We start from the raw sequence: 19830 nt of genomic DNA, 5'->3' as shown, positions 1-19830 counted from the left end.
AGTTATGATTTGGTCCTTGTAATTTCAATACTTGTGTGGCTTTGGCATGAACCTTTATTTTGCAAAGAAAAACATGTCCTTCCTAAATGTTTTCAAGAAAATTGAAGTTAAAAAATCCCAAGCACTTTACTAGATTTTGTAGAACCTTTCATCAAAGACCATGCGGCTCAATAGTAGAATGCCTCACTCATATTTGTGAGATCACTGGTTTGCATCTTGATGAAGAAACTATTATATTTTTTTTAATTTTCCAAGTTATTGCAATTTTATATAAAATAATTGTAATTACATAAATTTATACATTTTGTCTATTTGTTTTCTACTGAAAATGTGCATTTTCTTGTCCTTAAAAATTCATTTTCAGAATTGCTGTCTGTTAAAAATTTAGTTAGTTTTTTAATTAATAGTTAATTATTTATAATTTATGATTTTATTATTCTGATTTTACAGAACCTTTCTTAAATGAAAGCTTCTGCAAAACTTAAAGTTTGATTTTCTTAAAAGGTTTGAGAAACATGCTTTCTCCCTTTGTTCAATAGAAGTTCATACCAAGAATTAATGAAATGCATGTAAACAGTAATATTAAAATCCCTGAAAATCACTCCATGACACTCTCTCATAAGATGAATTTTTTTTAAACTCATTTTTTTTTCCTGAAGTAGCAATTAGTATTCATTGAGTAGGTTATGGACATGTTATGCTCCAATAATACACATTTTCAGATATATTGTTCAATATTCATATCAGTTTAACAAGCTTTGCTGGTAATAAGTATTTAATTCAAACTTTCTTTTAATGTTTAAAGTAACTATAAGACAACATTATGATGCAACATTAAAATTGAAATTGCATTAACATTGTGTATGCAGAAAAGCATGAAACCAGACCTGCCATACACCACCTATTTCATGATATTTGTGTTATTTTTCAAGCACATTTCTTAGTAAAACTTAATAAAATTAACTATTTAAAAATATTTTCCTGTAAAAAGTATCTTAAACTCATGGTACATCTTAGAATCAAGAAAATACAGTTACGGAATGTTATGTATACATACAACTTAAGTTTCTTAAAGAGAGGTAGTATCAGTATGAATTTCTGTTTTTACAATAAAATACTATGAATTTTTCAATTTAAAGATAATAGCAGCAAGCAATTATTTATTGTGACATTGTCACAGGCCACATTTTTAATTAATTTAATTTAAAATATATGTTTTCATTAAAAATTAGTAGTGTCTTGCCCCTGTACATCATACTTTTCCACTAGCAATGGAGTTATGCTGGTCATCTATATAGCTCCTTTCATGGAAAAATTTTTGAAGTGAAATAACATGACTTCTGGTTTTCATTAGAATTTCATATCCAAACAAAACATTTGAGAAGTAAAACAATTTCATCAATTAGAAATTTATGACAATTTAGATGATAGTCAAAATTTTTCTTTGTGGTTTTTCTTTGGTAAAAAAAGATAAACTTGGTGATTAAAGGCAAAATGTAAGGCAAATACAGGTAAAAATCTTGTGAGCACCTCTTTCAAGTGCCAAGCATATCTTTACCAAACAAAAAACTGCTAAGAAAAATTTTGACCATCATCTAAATTGCCATAAATTTTTATTTTGTGAAGTTTTTACATATCAAATGTTTTAGTTTGGATATCAATTGTTTCTGTTTAATAATTGTATTATTACATCAAGACATACAATCAGTTAGCACTCTGTGACCAATGACGGAATGCATTGCCGACTGATACTTTTGATATGCTGTTTCTTAAAAATCCTTATAAGTTTTAATTTGCATAAGTTTGAGCTTTTGTTATTCTGAGTAACATTTTGAATAAAATTCATTTGTTTCCATGAAAGTTTATCTTTATAAGCATAAAATTAAACTGTAAAACCAAATTAGCTCTATGGGGAAACCCCCATAAACTTTGACCTATCAACCCAAAAATTTTGCAAGCACCCTTACTGATAATGAGAAATGCTTAAGTTTAGAATTTGAGCTTTCTAGACTCAGTATTTTTTCTCTATGAGCATCTGCAGTGCCAAATGAAGAAGAAATACAGCTTTTTTGGTGATTTTTGCACTTTTCAATTGCTTATATTTTGGTGACCACTTTATAGAAAATCTTAAAAATTTGCATATTACCTAGGAAAATTTTCTTTTGAACAAGATATTTGGAATTACTTCAGGTGTTTAGGGGGCAAAGAAATCAACCCCCCAAAATCAGCAACTCTAGTTCCTGTATATGTAGTCAGTCAGTAACTTTTTTTACTTAACAGGAAGTCACTATCGTAACACCTAATATTGTTAATCAGGACCTCCTGTCCCTAAGCTTTCCATATCTGTTCTTGAATTTCATTTATCTAACACTGTTCTTGAGAGTGAGAAAAAAAGACAGTGGGAATTTATAATCTACAATTTTTTTCAAATTGCAGATTTGGCTGCAATTATCTTTATAAACAGCAAATTAAGAATCATATGGTATCATAGTAAAGAGTAAATTAAACATTCATCACATTTCATTCGATTATAGAACTAATCTAAAGATGACTGTTTAAAATGATAGAAACCATTTGTTCCAATATTAGAATAAATCTTCAATAGGATAAAAATTTATCATTCAAACTATAGGATACAAATTATATTATAATTAATTGTATCTAATATTATAAATAAATTAACTCACCTGAATGCTGAGAAGCACAAGTTGGAAATGGTTGTGGCATAGTTGATTGAGGATAAGCTTGATAAGAAGGTAAAGCACCAACTGGACCAAATGAACCTGTTTGCCCAAAATTAGATGGGGGGACAATTGAAGAACCACTTGATACTGGTGCTGACATCTAAAATTTAAATTATAATTATAAATAAATAGAGCCATATTTTCTAATATTTCTTTATTAATTATAAACCTTTATTTTTCATAAAAGTTAAAACTAAAAAGTCTATAATAATGCAAAGTCTTGATCTATGAAAAAATTTTGACATTAGTAATACTATATTAGTTTTATTTATTCTAATTTACTAAAACTTATATCAATGTATATTTTTAAATTTCAAATATTAACCACTGAATTGAGCTCTTAAATTTACTTATTTGTTAATTTAAAAATTTGATTCTAATGTTAAATATATCTAATGATGTAATTGTGAGACCTGAAAGGCTCCTGGGACTAAATCAGTAATTTTATTAATAATGTTAATATTTTGTTATAAAATATTCTGTCGTTCGGGTGAGAAAAATGACGTTTTAGAGTGGGAAAAATAGATAACAGATGTTACTTCCTTTCACAGAAGTTAGAACATCCTCTGTTTTTCCCTTATCTGCGAAAACTTTCGCTTTGATGGGAAATGTTTACCCCTCACATATCCCCCTTTCCATCCGTTCTCACGGAGGAATCTTTGCATGATGATTGGTCACCGATCATGACATATAGAGGAAATTTGTCAGAATTCGAGGAGTTCAGCGACAGATCTGAAAGTGTCCAAACTCCACACATTTTCCTCCTGATGACCAACGCCCTTAGACGAGTCACATAGAAGAATTCCCGAGTTAACACTTAGAAGTTTATACTTTGACTTTGTGCACATATCAATCTCCCATGACAATAAGTAAATGAACTTTTTTCTCCAAAGTGTCCCTTGCCTACAGAGAAGAAAACAAACGACAACTAAAACAGGTTGTATGTTTCTAACGATTTTGTGAGCTCTCTCTCTCGATCACGCATCGGGTATAATATAAAGTCTATATATCTCTCGATTTGTATCTTATTTGTAGTAGTTAAATCTCTCGTTCATTAGTATTTTGTATTAGTTTTTATTTTCTTTGGTTTTATTAAATTTATTGTTGTTTGTTTATCAAACGAAATGACTCTTAATTTGTGTCTGAATCAGATCTCATATGCGTGTTTGTCCGCGGATCGATAAATTGACAAACTGGTGTCAGCCCTGACAAGCATCACACATCCCTGCAAGCAAGCATCCCTGGACTTCACAGTTCAGATCCACTAGCGGTTATCGCTCTCCTATAGAACTTTTAAGATTGGATCTCTCAATCCGAAACTTTGGAGACAGATTTCGGATAATCTGTGCCGATTAAGTGGTATGAACAATCCTCCGCGGATTAGAGTACCCCCGGCTACTCTCACATAATATCCTTCATCTCTATATTGCTGGATCTCTGCAAATCACTTTTTATTGATGGAGCATGCATTTCTATGGCAATCACATTTGAATTTAAATTTTCTTAAAATAAATCTGTTAAATTTTGATGGTTAAGTGATTATAACAGTTAATATAAACTTATCTACAAAAGCTCTTAAATTTCAAGGATTTTTAAAGAAAAGTAAATTTCAACACTTAATAGCATTTTTCTTTTTTGGGGTGCTCTTTTACCCTGTGGGTACTAAAAAAAGTCTTTTTTCTATACCCATCATGGATTCAGCCAGCTTCAGTGGGAATAGCCAGCTTACAGGAACCAACATATCTGGACCCATCCCTATCAGCAGATTGCCCATGAAAATCTCTTAAAGAGTTGCTCATCAAGATTCAATTCCAGATCCAAGACTAATAGGCTGATGCCTTAGTTACTGCTCTAGAAGGAATAGAACAATAATAATCAGTGATTGTAAAAGTAATGTACAGTACACTTCACACCAACATTTAACTGTATAACATAATTACACTTGCATGTTGTGGCATTACCAATGGTGACTTTTAGAGTATAAATGAGTTTACAAGCACTTTTGATACCATAAAGCTACCATCATCAGGTGAATATTGAATACAACGGTTTTAAAATTCTGAGCTTTCGAACAACTTATTAAATCATAGGAAGCGCGTGGATGAAATACCAATATAAATTTGAAATTGTTTTTATCAAATTTAGACTGTTACCTTGTAACTGCAAGTTAACCTCATTATATTTAGTGAACAAATCTGTTAAATAAGCAATGTCTGGTTTCCACTTAATTAAATTTTCTTTTAAAATTGGATCTTTATTATCCAAAAACTCAAAAACTGTCTGAAAAAGTGAAAAAGATCTCAAACATAAGCCTTTTGACAGCCAGCATACTTCAGTGTGAAGGAGCAATCAATGAAAGTTCTCATCATTTTCTTCACACAGCTGTGCAAATAACCTAGTATTCAATGCATTACATCAAATTTTATTTACTGCATTAATGACAAATTGAAGAGATTGATGCAATCTACCACTCAGATTTTTAGCAACTAAATGTTGTCGATGGATGACACAGTGTATTGCAAACACCAGGTACATTTTGTTTTAAATGGCTTATAAATCTATGATAGCGCCCAAACATGGCTGGTGCTCCATCTGCTGCCGCTGATATTATATTTGATAAAGGAATTGCTTTTTCCATGAAAAAATCTCTCAAAACAATACATATTGATTCACCTTTAGTGTCTGTTTTCAAAGTTCTTGCAAAGAGCAATTCTTCATGGATTTCTTGGTCCATAACAAAACAAACATATGCCAATAATAATGCTTCATTACCAGGTAAAGTCAACTTGACCAGTTGTGTAGAGCAATGTTTTTCAACCTGTGGGTTGCGACCCCCAGGGGGGTCGCAAAGCCTTACACAGGGAGGGGTCGCAGTGTTTGTAGGTCCTACACTACAATAAAAAAAATCTAGAATTTCAGTGAGAAGGCTGTGCCTGTTTATTTTACAGTACAATTGGTTTTTCGATCGATATTTAAAGAAAGAAAATTAAATATGTAGTTTTTAAAATCACTGATATAATTTTAATATGGCCTGGGGGGTCGCCAGAATTTTTTAACTTGTAAAGGGGCGACGTATTCAAGAAGGTTGAAAAACACTGGTATAGAGAAATGGGTCGTTTGCAGATAATTAAACAAGAAGCTTTCAATATCATTACTCATTTCATCAATATGTCTTTGAACTGTGTTGTTGCTCAAAGGAATTTTTTCATTATATCATATGCAGGTTAGTGTAGAACAGTTCTTAAAACCTCTTCATAGGCTGGAAAATTAATTGTTCCCCAATAACATGTAGTTTTCTAGATTTTGCTATAAGTAGCAAGATATTGTAAGATGCTTGCAAACCATCATTGTTTGTTTGTGATGTCAAAGTGAAAATACTATCCATCATGGGTCTCTTGTGAAGTTTTTCTTTAAGTATTTGAAAGCATTTCAAATCTTTGCCTTTTTTTCAGGGTGATACCTTCTCAGATGATTCTCTAGCTTGGATGGTTTCATAGCATCATTGCTCAAAACTTTGTTGCATAAAAGGCACATAGGCAATTGTTTGTCCGACAATGATGGAATGAAACCAAATTTCAAAGAATCATCACTGTACTGTCTACATTTCTTTTTAGATTCGGCCATGTTTAGTATCAGTTATCTGTAGACAAAAATTCAGCTATTTAAATATGATAAGACATATAAAACTTCCTTATTGATTCCTCATATAAAACCTTATCTTAATTTAATCTTTAGATATCTTTTGTATGTATATAAAAAGGAATCATGTACCATAGAATCTTATTTTTAAAGATAGAGAAACATATAATACCAATTGCTAAAACTTTGGGAAAAAACTATTAAGGAATACTCATGTAATTGTGGTTGACTTGAATATTGAACTACTATTACCTCAAGTTATGATCGGCATATTTATGCAATTGGAGGAACTACAAAAAAAAAAAAAAAAAAATGTATAAAAAATAATTTACTTTTCTCCGGCACTCCCAAACAAGATGACATTAATTCACTTTAACTTGTATGTTCCTAGCTATCTATTTATATTTTTAAAAATATTTGCTTAGCATTTTTCTTTTCAAAATTCCAAAATCAAATGAATATTGTTTGTCTCTGACATTGGTATTTATAATTGACAAATTAAACAAGTCCATACAAGTCAGCACTGTCCTTGCAAAGCTCTGGTATAAGTCTGGACAAGTGTTGCTACTTCATGTATGCATGCAACATATTGATACTAGTATGAAATGTGCAAATTTTTACAAGTTACAAGTGTTGCGACCACAAAGCGAATTGCCTACTTGCACAATTTTATGAAATATACTTAATTAATATGTAATTGAGTGTAGTAAATAAAATAATTGTTCACTATAAAATTTATAATAATTCTTAAACAGTTTGAGATACAAGAAAATAACTTAAATTTCAATAACAAAAGAACAGTATAACAATAATTTTATAAGTAAAACAAAATAGGTTGATTGGACTCAAGAAAATATTCTAACAATCAGCATTAATTAAAATTCAAAGCAATTAAGTTGTTGGTTTAATCCGTTGACAGAGAATGATCCCATCATTGATCTTGAATTTTCCCATGATTAAAGCATGGAGTCAAAGTTCCCAAATCTAGCTCCAAATCTTCATCATGTTTCATAAACATTTACTTCATAGGTAATTTATATCTCTATTATAAGAAACTATTATGCAAGTACTGTATGTGAGGGTAAAAATATCGTGAGAATGAATCAACATGATAAAACGTAAGTGCTTCTATGAGGGGAGAATTTATAACAAGCGTGCTTGATGGAGCAGAAGCTTATCAGGGGGAATCCACTGGACTCAATAGGGACTAGACAAAGACAACTATCAAATTCTACAAAATATTCCTTTAATATACTTGGGAGCATACAGTACTCCTAAAACAAAGATGAGACAAGGAAAATACTGAGTCCGACAAATTAGTATATCGTGTATCGTTAACAAAAATCTCCCGACAATAAACTGCTCAAGCACCCATAACATGAAGACATAGAAACATACTGACAGAAATGGGGTTTTGTCATATCTTTTCCTCTCCTTCACTCTGGGTAGAAAACAGTTCCAAATTCTGAAATCTCACATGTACTTGCTTGCACAGACTTTTTACTTTTTACACGCACTTTCACCTCCACTCTTACTTTCCTACTTCCCCGTTCTCTCTCCACTTCAGTTCCGCACTTCTCCCCCGAGACACACCCTACCATAAAACTCCCACCCGCAGTTACACACCCCAGAATTACATAACTCCTCTCCACTCAGTCGGACCCACCATGTGGCAAAGGGGGGCAAGAATAGACGTAAGGCACACTGTACATAGGTACTATTTGTGTTATGTGAATTATTCCATTTATGGAAAGCCAAAATTTTGGTCATCATCTGCTTAAATGGAATCCATTCTTGTGGACTCCCATTTACATCTCATGCACCCCCAATTTTTGTTTTTGCTGACATGGACCCCTTGCAGTTTGGAGTCAACCCCTAGGGGTTGATATTAGAGTTTCTCATTTCCTGGCCTTTTGCTTGTCCCAGGATTCCGAGATAAAAGTGAACTGTTTCCCAGGATAGAATTAATTATTTTTAAGATATACAAAATAGCATGAAATCAAATGATATAATTATTTTTCATTTTTTAAAGTAATTTAATACGTTCTGCAACCCCCAAAATCATATTAATAATGCTATATAAGATATATTAAAAATTACCTTTGAATTACGTAGAAATTTTCACAAGTAGAAAACATTAAAGTTTGCTGGAAACTGCATACAACAACAACAACAAAATACTGTACTTTGAATTGAGTTGAAAATTTAAAAAAAATAAACTTAGATCAAACTTCTAACTTAGAAGGTAATTTTCGTTTTTTAAATAAAACATAATACAAAATATTACTGTAAATTTTTATAATAAGATTTTAAAAAGCAAAGATAGTCAATACTCCGATCACTCAATCTGGTTATTATTTTAATTATGAAAAATCCTGCTACTGAAAGTGCCCTTTCCAATTCAATGGATGGGGATGAAATCATCTTTAATGCATTTAAGAGAAGACAGATGTGTTTATTCACTTGTAACCTGGAAGACTTCTAGTTAATTTTCGAGATGCGTTGCATCACTTCTTTTGCTCTCAAATATTCTTGATTTGTCTACCTTTGCTGCTTTAATAGTGGTATCAATCTTATAGCCCAATAATTTGGCAGTTACTTTGGCTTTAATAATCAGGTTTATGAAGAAAAACTTCATACTTGCAGACTTCATACTCGTTTGTATCCTTGCTCAATTTGCACAACCTGGCGTTACATAGTTATCGAATCTACTCTGAAAATTCTATTTTTAATCATGGGCATGGTTAAAAATTAAGACAGCATAAGCACAATTGTTCCAGATATTACAGGTTCCGACAAGTAAAGAATTTTCAGAGTCCTGCCACAAATAAGCTATGTACTGATTATTGACCATTTATGACATGCCATAATGTCACAAATTAAAAATAAAATAAAATAAATAAAATTAAATAAATTAATGCCATAAAAATTAAAAAAACTAATAAGTAGGTTTAAAATTAACAAATACAAATGTATTCTGACAGTTTATGTGTTAATTATACTTTCTATTTGCAAAATTTCCTCAAACTTAACACAAAATAAGAAAAAAGTGAATTTTGAAGAAATTTGCGGGATTTCCTGGGATGAGAAAAAACAGCTGGGATCCTGGGATCTCATTTGAGAAACCCTAGTCAATATAGACCACTTTCGGAATCATTGATGTAAACAAGGGGCATTATTCTACAGCTCTATCCAGAGTGGCACAAAAGGATGGTTTAATGATTGTATGGGCTGAGGCCAGGATTGTTACACGTGTGTTCACAGACTCTGGCATCAAGTTTAGAAAAGTTTGAAATATATAAATCTAGCCTTACTGGCAAATGTTTAAATTACAAGGATGCCAGAGTGTTACCATCAATCTGGAAGTATATGATCAGGAATGGCTTGTTAAAATCTGATACATAGCACGCAGTCGACGTAATTCTATATGTTGTTATTATATTTATTTTTTTATTTTATTTTGTTCTATTCTATTTATTTTGATTCATTCAGTTTTATGTATTTATAGGATTAGTTATATTTTTGTATATTTTGGTATTTCGAACCACTTTCAATTTGAATTTGATATTGCATATTTGTAAGAGTATAGAACGTTTGTAAACATTCCAGAGAATTTAAAAATCTGACAATGGCCTGTTGATCAAGTTAAAATGTTTGTTTAAAGCAAGGTATATAAAATTGGCTTTCAGCAGTATAAGGTGTGTGTGTCATAGTATTTGAATAAATATAAGCCAAAATTTAAATCTTCTAAAAACCATTAGGAAAAAAATAAATTAAAAATGTAGGTTATCTTTGGATAATTCAGATTTACATTTTTATAGGAACAATTCATAAATTTTAATAAAAACAAATAAATTATATTAAATATCTATGAAAAAAGAATTCCATTTTAAAAATTAAATTTTCTAACCTAATCATAACCAAACTCATCCCAGGAGACAGATGATTACCCTATTTCTAAATGGATTCACCTTCTCCCTTGCATCTGAACAATCAAATAAAAGCCCCATCAAATAAACAAACTTTATGCAACTGAAATAAACCACAATATTGAAAATGAAACTGGGCATACATTTTATAAGCTCCTCCAAAATCCTGTTTCTCTCTTCTAGGAAAGGCAAGGGGAATCTCCCTCTCATTTGGAAACAAATTTTAATGCCTGTGAACATGCTAAATTTTAAGTCATATGATCCAATTTCTGCAGTTTTGCAGTTCTATTCTACAGGATAATCACTGTTTTTGCTTTAAAAAAATTTGATGTTTTTTATTCTTAGAACAATTTTGAAATAACCACGATTGTTTGCGGCTTCACTTATTGTATTTCTTTCTCAACAGATGATGGTACCCCATAGCAGACTAGTATTTATCATCATCATCTTTTATGTTATCATCATTATTAATATTAATAGAAATATTCATATATTATTTATTAATGTTATTAATTTTATTATAATATCCACAGATTGTTGACCAGATGACACTACTTCATATCATTTAGCATTGACATTTTTTATTTAAAATAAGCCTTATCTCATTCAAGAAATCAAACTAATACTAAAGTCTTTATTACTCATAAAAGACAGTAAGAAAATCTATTTCAAGGCTAAAGAATTTTTGGTAAGCTTCTATGTCTGGAACTCAAGTGACAAAAGTGTGCCATTTGAGTCCACCATCATTGTCTGCCATATCGTCCTGGTTGGGTTAGTATGACAAGTGAATAGCATTTGATGGGAAATAATATATTAACCAGAGGAAGAGAGTGGGATAAATATATTTCATTCTTTTTCCCATGTTATAACAACATTAACAAAGGGAATCCAACCAACCTGACTGGAAAAAGGCCAGACCATTAATTATATATACCTGTCATGCTTGACAGAGACCTATCTAGTATATATGCATATTATATATATAAATAAGCAATCTCAAAAAAATAACAAAGTATGCATTGTATCCTTAATTACTACTATTTTTACAGTTATTGTAGTAAAAAAAATTATACATACCTGCCCATGTTTTTGGTTCCTGTCATTCAGATGTATTCCAGTAGATACCTAATTGAAAATATAGGAAAAATATAAAATTTGGCCTATTCCTGAAATCTTGATAGACATGATATATAATTACAAATTCAGAAGTACTGTACATAATAGACAAATAATATTGGATTAAAAAAAAAGCAAAGACAAATATAGTAAAAATTTGAAAATCAAATAAATTAATTAACTACATCATTTAATATAAATATCAATACATTACACATATATAAAAAAAATTTTTTTTGTTGTATTAAACAGTATTATATGTAGGTAGTTCACATCAGATTGGGACTTCTTGGTCCGGAGATAAAAAGAATACGACATTGCTGAGAATGTAGTGGTAATAACACTAAAGTTTCCTCTGTTGCTCACATATGGCATATATATCAGCTGATTGTAAAACACATGTATAAAAGAAGGCAGACAGCAGCATTGGCATTTGTGTGGAATAGTATATTGTGACAAAATTTCTTGTTAAAATATGGTGATGAGATACTGAGCAGCAGTAAGATCTTTGAATGGTGCAAGTATTTTCAAGTTAGATGCATATTTATGAGCAATGACACTGATTAGAGGGTTCCATGGTAACTTCAATCATCCCTGTGAATATCTAGTGCGTCAAACATCTGATCTTGGATAATTCACTGACTGAACCTGAAAAATTTTCTGACATATTCCATCTTCTGGAAAGATGATGGCCACAGTATAATTCATGTGAATTGCTTACTATACAGTACCACAATAAACAGTGTGTACTTGTGCCAAGTTCTCAAAGCTGTGCACAAGGCATGCAAAAGAAACAACCAAGTCTGAGAACAAAAGGTATCTGCATGGATAATAAAAGATTCTTATTGTGCATTTGGCCATCACCCACCAAGGTTACTGGAACTGGGCTGGCAGACACTGCTGTACCCACCATACAGTCCTGATTTCACCCTTAATGACTTTCACCTCTTTGGGGCACTGAAAGTCTTGGGTGGGCAGCATTTCTCCAGCAATGAAGACATGCAAGCAGATGTTCAACTGTGGCTCTGACATATGGACAAAGACTTCTACGATGCTGATATCAAAGCTTTGGTGAAACACATGGGCCAAGTATATCACTAGTAGAGGATTATGCAGAGGCAAAATATATATTTTTTTTCTTTCTTATTGTGTCTGTTTCTTCTCTACAGTTAAGGGTCCCAGCTTTACATAAACGACGCATATTATATATATATATGTAAATTTGAACAAATCCAATTGTTATCTACAAAAATAAAATGTCAAAATGTAAGATTCTCTATTTTATTCTTGTGAAAGTGAGATCTGAAGCATGCAAGTAGAATCTCATACAGAATGTTTCAGCTTTCTCCAAATTGTTCTTGCATTATTCAACATCTTTAGTAATCCTTGTAGATGAAATTTTCTTTTTTGGATTCTTTGTCAGACAAATATTTAGCAGAATTTGCTGAATAATATTTTTAAATAATTAATAGAAGACTTTCTATTAAGTGTTCCACTCACTGCCTGGGCTATGAAAGTTGTTTCATGTGATGGTAAACATGTAGAAATTAATGATGCAAATTTAAAAATAGACAGGTTAACATATAGGACAAAGATAGGTGATTGTGTCCATCTACATCAGGGGTCACCAAACTTTTTTCACAGCAGGCCAGATAACTAAGAGAATGACGAGCGTGGGCCGCATAACTATTTTGTTCAATATAGTATACATAAAAAATAAAGAAAATATATTTATTTACCAATACACAAACACAATCGCTACAGCAAGCTCTTAATTGCTTCTCTTAGAAACTTCATTGAAGGTACTTACACAAAAAGCGCTCTGATATCCAAAGTAAAAAAAAAAAAAAAAAAAATCACAGAATTTTTCATCTCACTGATTTTCCTAAAAATTATATTATGGTCAAATGCAAAAATCAGATTGGACCAATTTTGGCATTTTTACTTACACTTATTTTAATTTTTTCTACATAGTAAGTTCTTCTACTATCTATGATATTTCCATATAAATACTTATATTTTAGTTCATTTGTGCAGCGGCAGGCCGTAGTTTGGTGACCTGATCTACATCAATCTCACTGTCATTATTCTACCTTTTCTCTAATTTGACGCATATTCAAGATCTACATATGCTTCTGATTTTCAACCAGTGTGCCACGAGAGGATCACTACTAACTCACTTTAATGTCTAATTTGTAAATGTAAAGGATCTTTTTTCAGCTACTCTTTTTCCCAATAAATAAAAGTGTGCATTCTAATATTAATTTTGTTTTTTTTAAACCAGAATAAGTTTTAAAAAATAGGATCCAAGTGCCAAAGGAACAGGATGGTTTAAATACACTAAATATACTGCAACACCATGTAGGCCTCTAGATATTGCAGGTGTTGCATTTTACTTGGCCATCAGTGTACTTATATTCTACTACTGTATACTACATTTATACTACTACTAAATATTGTGATGAAATGGGAGTGTCTTATATGCCCTTAAAATAATGCAGTAATTTTTAAGATACTTTCAAAAGATGCAATATAATCATCCACCATAATTTAATGTAAGTTTCATCAATAAAAGTTTAATCATATTATTTTTAATATTTAAACTTATATAATAAATACACCCAAACTCCAGTAGTAAAGTCAAATATTATACATTTTTAATACAGTGATGCCTAGTACTTTGAACTTAATTCATTCCAGGAGGTCATTCAAACTCCAAAGAAATTTTTCCCATAATAAATAATGGGAAGTGAATTCATTCACTTCCTGATCCTAAACAATACTCATTTTCATAAACTTTAAATAATGTGTATTTGCAGTTTTATGTAATAAAATCCAGCAACAAGTTGCTCAACTTTCCTGGCAACACTGTTATCATATTCTATTAATTAATAAACTTTTTATATTTTTAACTATTATAAAAATGGCAAAAAACTTAATTTTGAGAATAGGGATAGGTTTTATAAAAAATTGTAAATGCTAATAAAGAGTAAAATCGTCATTAAGTCTGACCCTACTAGAGATACACACAACCTCCATTATCTTCCCACCCTGTAGATCTTTAACCACCAAAATTTAATAGCATCAATCTCCTTCATAAACAATCTCCCCACAAAATTTCAGAAATTTTTGCCAAAAAACACAGGAATTACTAAGCTTTAAAGAGGGTGAACAAAATTGTGCCCCCTCCACAAACACAGGAAAAAACCTTCAAAGTTTTTGCATTTGTTTACATTTCAAGGTGTCCTGAGTCCAAAAATGTATAAATCTTGGGGGGTCATTTTTCGACCATTGCTATACTTTCCTGGCTGTTATATATATAACACAGGGAAAGTAATAAGACAATTACATGCTCTAATAATAAACTTGAAAATAACAAATAATATACGTACTGTATAATACAATGAATATTGCATTTACTGTACATTAATGAGGAGTGGTGACATAACATTTGCTGGTGGAGAGGAAGAGAAGCATTACTGGAAGGAAAGTCACTTTTCATAAATATACTATATAACTGTACTTCTGATGTTCTCTCTCTCTCTATTTTGCCTCTTAGCACTACTTGTTAGTGTTTTGGATCACTTATCATTTTTCTACAGAAAGGAATCTTTCCAATGCAGTCTGATGTTGCCGATTTTTCTGGATGTTCTTAAAGTAAGCCGTTACATTGTCATTGAACAAGTTAATGATTTCATTCACAATTGCCATATTAGGGTGCCATTTTCAACAATGGTTTGCATTCTAGCCCAAACAGACTACCTTGTAAATATGATATGCATTTCCAATTGCATAACATATTTAATAATTTTTTTATATACCATATTTTTGCAAAATGAACAGCATACCAGTCTATCTGGGAGAGACCATGAAATCAGATATTTCCATATGATAAAAGCAGACATACTGGTTTATTTTGGGGAATGCAGGCATGCCATCATTGGAAGCAGTGGATGCACCACTTCCCTTGCATTTTCTAAAAAAATAAATACATATTAATTTTAATTATATGAAAATAATCGCACAATATTTTATTATAACCGCATTATGTTACTTATTACAAATTTCTATACTACTATTGTATATTCGAATATTAGTGGCGGAGTGGAAGCGCTGTATTGTCAGCATCCAAAAAGCCAGATTCGCGTATGCACTTTACAGAGCACCAACCTCAGCCAGTTTAGCTGGTGGAAGCCTAGGACCTTGGGTGGATGCTACACGTATACCGCATCCAATTCTATCCAGGACCGGTTCTGGGCTGTTAGCCACCTGCCCGCTAGATATTTGGCCACCATCGTCCGATTATGTGAATCACAAGTAGATTTAGAACACAACCGCTAGGAATTTACTGGTATGTTTTTATGATAGTTCTGTATAGTTGACAGGAGTTTAAAAAAAATCCATTAAAATATTTGATATTTTTATTCTGTTCTCTGATTTTATATTACTCATGAATTTCAATGTTAAGCCAGTGATATTACGATTTTGTATGTCCCATCTCTAAGGGGATGTAGAAAAAAACGTGTACAATTCTTGTACAATGTTAAAAAATTAACTGTTACTTTGACAGCATCATTTACAACTAAATTTAATGAATGAGAGAGATGCACGATGTACAGAAAAAGCTCTAGAATTTATTTTCCTTAAATTTACTATTTATGTATCCGTTGTCATAATAATTTCTTTTTCCACTTTTTTCCCAAGACTACAAATATTCAAGTACAAAGTAACCAGTTTCAACTTATTTCTACTTAAGAAGTAGTTAAATAATTAAGCGATTATGGAATTGGGGATACAAATAAAACCCTGATGAAAAAGCCGAAATTTTACTTAAACAAAAGCTTAACCGAACCATCTCTAGCCAAGTACAGTGGAGACTGATTTCGTCGTATTATTAATGTAATAAAGACAGAAATTTTTCCAGTTCAATGAGAGTGACCAAAAAGTTGTAAATTTTGGAAATTTCTGAGGACACTTGGTCCTAAAATGAATTAGTTAAAACACAAATGACTATTAAGTTTAACATATTTAGATTTTTACAGCTATGGTGAGAAACGTTTAAAATCTACAACAGCTCTGTCACATCCTTTCAGATATACTAGTGATGCAACAAAAGAGGAATTTGACATTGACCAGTATCGGCACCCTGGGGATTTGGCAGTCCGCGTGTATGCATGCTCTACAACCGTCTTCGATTCCATACATTAGCCACTCATAGGGAGCTATTTGACTAAGTGCATTGTTTTAAGATTTAAAAAGTAAAAAATATTTTGTTATTTTTATGTATGTTTCTTTACAGAGTTATATTTAATTATAATTTTCTTTAAAAGTATATTCACACAATTAAAGAATATTTTGTACCAGGTATGTACCGGTACATCCACCACACATTTTATTTCACCAAGTAAGTTTTTATTATTTTATTTTTAATTGTAGCCCTTATATCGTGGCTAGCAATTCAAAATGTAATTGTGATATTAAAAATGCACAATTTTAATTGTGCATTTTTAATATCACAATTACATTTGTAGAGAAGCCTGCGGTTTTTACTGGCTTATCAAATAAACGATATGAATGGACCCTAGGCCATCACTGACATACAATTGACTGATTGCCCCTGGATGTCGGCTTCCTACAGAAACAGCTTCCCTATCACCAAATGTCGTGGCGTGCGCCACTGTGATACACCCGTCTCTAGAGTGTGGGTTAAAAAAAAAAACCAGTTCTGTCAAGTAAAAATGAACACATTTTTATTCTAAAACTGTGAAACTGTTAGCATTACATAAAAAACTAAAATTACTTGTTTAATTTCTTCATTTTGTCTTCGTTCCAACAACATAAAATACTTATGGAATTCCAAAAGTGCTTTTTTTACATGTATTTTATTATTATTTGATTCAAAAACTCAAAAATAAACATATTGAATTTAAGGAACTTGCTGTCAATTATCTCAGCTGACATCCATTAACATCAACTTTGTGTGAAATTTGAGAGGAAGATGTTATTTTTAAAGTCAGGGTAGAGGTAGATGGTCAGTGTAGCCCACACTAACTACTACTGCTACTACTAAGTTGTTAATTGTTTTATTCTATTGTAAATGAAAACTTTTCTTGATTTTAAGTCAGTCAAATTACAATGTTATTATTTTATTGTACTCAGAAAAATTTCTTTAATGTTAAATTAACAACTATTTTTGTTAGATCCGATTAATTTCATATTTTAGTTGTAGTTTAACCAGAATGCTGTTCCCCCCCATTTTATGCAGCATGCTGGTCAATTTATTAAAATACAGTATAAAAAAGTTTACTAAAAGTGTTAAGTAAAGCATGTAGTAAAGAGGGGCTAAAGTCTAAAATGTGTATACATTAAGAATGATAATAAAATATACTGAATGATATTCTCGTCTGCTCAGTCTGTCATTCAGAAGAAATGTGGTTGTTTACATCAGAAATTGAAAAATATATTTAGTTTATTTCCACATTTAATTTATGAAGTATTTCTGGATCAATCTATATTATAATCCAACCCATAATTAATGAAATGTAAAAAGACAACTTAATATATAACTATTTTTATGTGTTTATATATACAGTGGTACCTCAGGTTACAAACGCCCCAACATACGAAATTTTCAGGATATGACATAAAATTCGAACATATTTTTGCTCCACGATATGAACAAAAACTCACCATATGACATTACATTAGTTTGCAGCGCCATTTTCTATTCACTTCTGTTCGTTGGTCTCAGTCCACGTGTTTGCTTCGTCGTGGAAGGATCTCGCTCGATAAAGGAAATCTTGAGATATTATCAGAAAGTGACTTATTTTATTGAAAAGAAACATCCCAAAAAGGTTTACATTGGCCGTATTGCTGCTCAGAGTAATGACATTTGCTTAAGTCATTTTAGAAACATTTTAAAAAGTAGGCAAAGCCAAACTTCTTTGGATAGATATTTTACCAAGCAACCTCTATGCAGTGAAAGTGCTGGTGGAAGTGAAGGAAAGAAAGCAAAAAGCAGTGAATAAAAAATAAAAAATATATATAAACACTAATTTTTTTTAACTTTTCTGTTAATTGTTATTGTTATATTATGTTATGTAATTATGTTGTTTTAGTATCATTTACCTTCTCCCTCTTTTCCGCCACCAGTGTACACCTCCACCATCGTTTATCTTCAAAGGTAAAGTGCAAATAAAACTACATTTTTTTAAAATCAGTTATTATTCTATTATGGTTATTTATACATTTACAACTGCAAAATGCATTTTCCGGTGTTTTCCTTACTATAGTTATTTTTTTATTGTACTACTTAGCTTTAATTTGAGTGTGTTTTTCGTGTTGGAACGAATTATTTGGTTTTACATGTAATCGTATGAAGAAAAATGATTCACCGTATGACATTTTCATGATACGATCTCAGTTTCGGAACGGATTAATTTCGTATTCTGAGGTACCTCTGTATTTTCTAAAATATAAATTGCGCGATTTTTTTCATACTTCAATGTACTTTGAATTGATTAAAATTAATATTTTATTATAGCCGTATTATGTATCTTATTACAAATTTCTATACTACACGTGAAAAAAACGATAAGATTGCTATTGTATATTCGAATATCAGAGGCGAAATGGAAGCGCTGTATTGTCGAAACTGGGTCAACTTCCAAACAGCCAGTATATATGCACTCGCGCATGCGCTTTACAGAGCACCAGCCTCACGTGGTTTAGCTGATGGAAGCTACACACATAAACGCTTCCAATGATTCTATTCCGGACCGCCTGCCCGCTAGATATTTGACCGCCCTTGCCCGAATATGTGAATCGCAAGTATATTTATAACTTAACCCAACCAATAGAAATTTACTGGCATTTTTTTATGTTAGTTCTGTATAGTTGACAGGAGTTAAACTCTATTAAAATATTTGATATTTTTATTCTGCTCTCCCATCTTATATTACTTACGGATTTCAATGTTAAACCAGTGATATTACGATTTCGTATATCCCATCTATAAGGGAATGTAGAAAAAAACGACTACCATTCTTGTACAATGTTAAAAAATTAACTGTTACTTTGGTAGCATCATTTACAACTATATTTAATGAATGAGAGAGATGCAAAAAGTACACAAAAAGCTCTAGAATTTATTTTCCTTAAATTTACGATTTATGTATCCGTTGTCGTAAAAATTTGTCTTTCCACTTTTTTCCCAAGACTACAAATATTCGAGTNTAATAATGGTAAAATATCGACACAAAATATTACTTCGTTTTTGTGAAAACTCTGTGTTTTGGACGTGGGAAAAACCCAGATAACAGATGCTACTTCCTTTCACAGAAGAGAACATCCTCTGACTTTCCCTTATCTGGTTGAAAATCTCGCTCAGATGGGAAATGGTT

The 19830-nt window shown here is 31.3% G+C and overlaps 1 protein-coding gene across 1 annotated transcript in view; it reads right to left on the bottom strand.

Annotated features, from left to right (window-relative positions):
* LOC111634408 (protein LSM14 homolog B-like) overlaps nucleotides 1-19830 on the bottom strand; it is a 65119-nt gene that overhangs the window by 20438 nt on the left and 24851 nt on the right. Inside the window, exons 3-4 of the mRNA XM_023379170.1 lie at nucleotides 11390-11437; nucleotides 2688-2844 (exon numbers count right to left, since the gene is read on the bottom strand). Coding sequence (XP_023234938.1) covers nucleotides 2688-2844; nucleotides 11390-11437 — 205 coding nt within the window. The remainder of the gene's footprint in view (nucleotides 1-2687; nucleotides 2845-11389; nucleotides 11438-19830) is intronic.

Source organism: Centruroides sculpturatus, unplaced genomic scaffold (assembly GCF_000671375.1).
Source record: "Centruroides sculpturatus isolate CEXI.00-Female unplaced genomic scaffold, Cexi_2.0 scaffold809, whole genome shotgun sequence".
NCBI classification, from domain to species: domain Eukaryota; kingdom Metazoa; phylum Arthropoda; class Arachnida; order Scorpiones; family Buthidae; genus Centruroides; species Centruroides sculpturatus.
The sequence above is the reverse complement of the archived record's forward strand: the minus strand, read 5'-3'. Positions and strand labels throughout refer to the sequence as shown.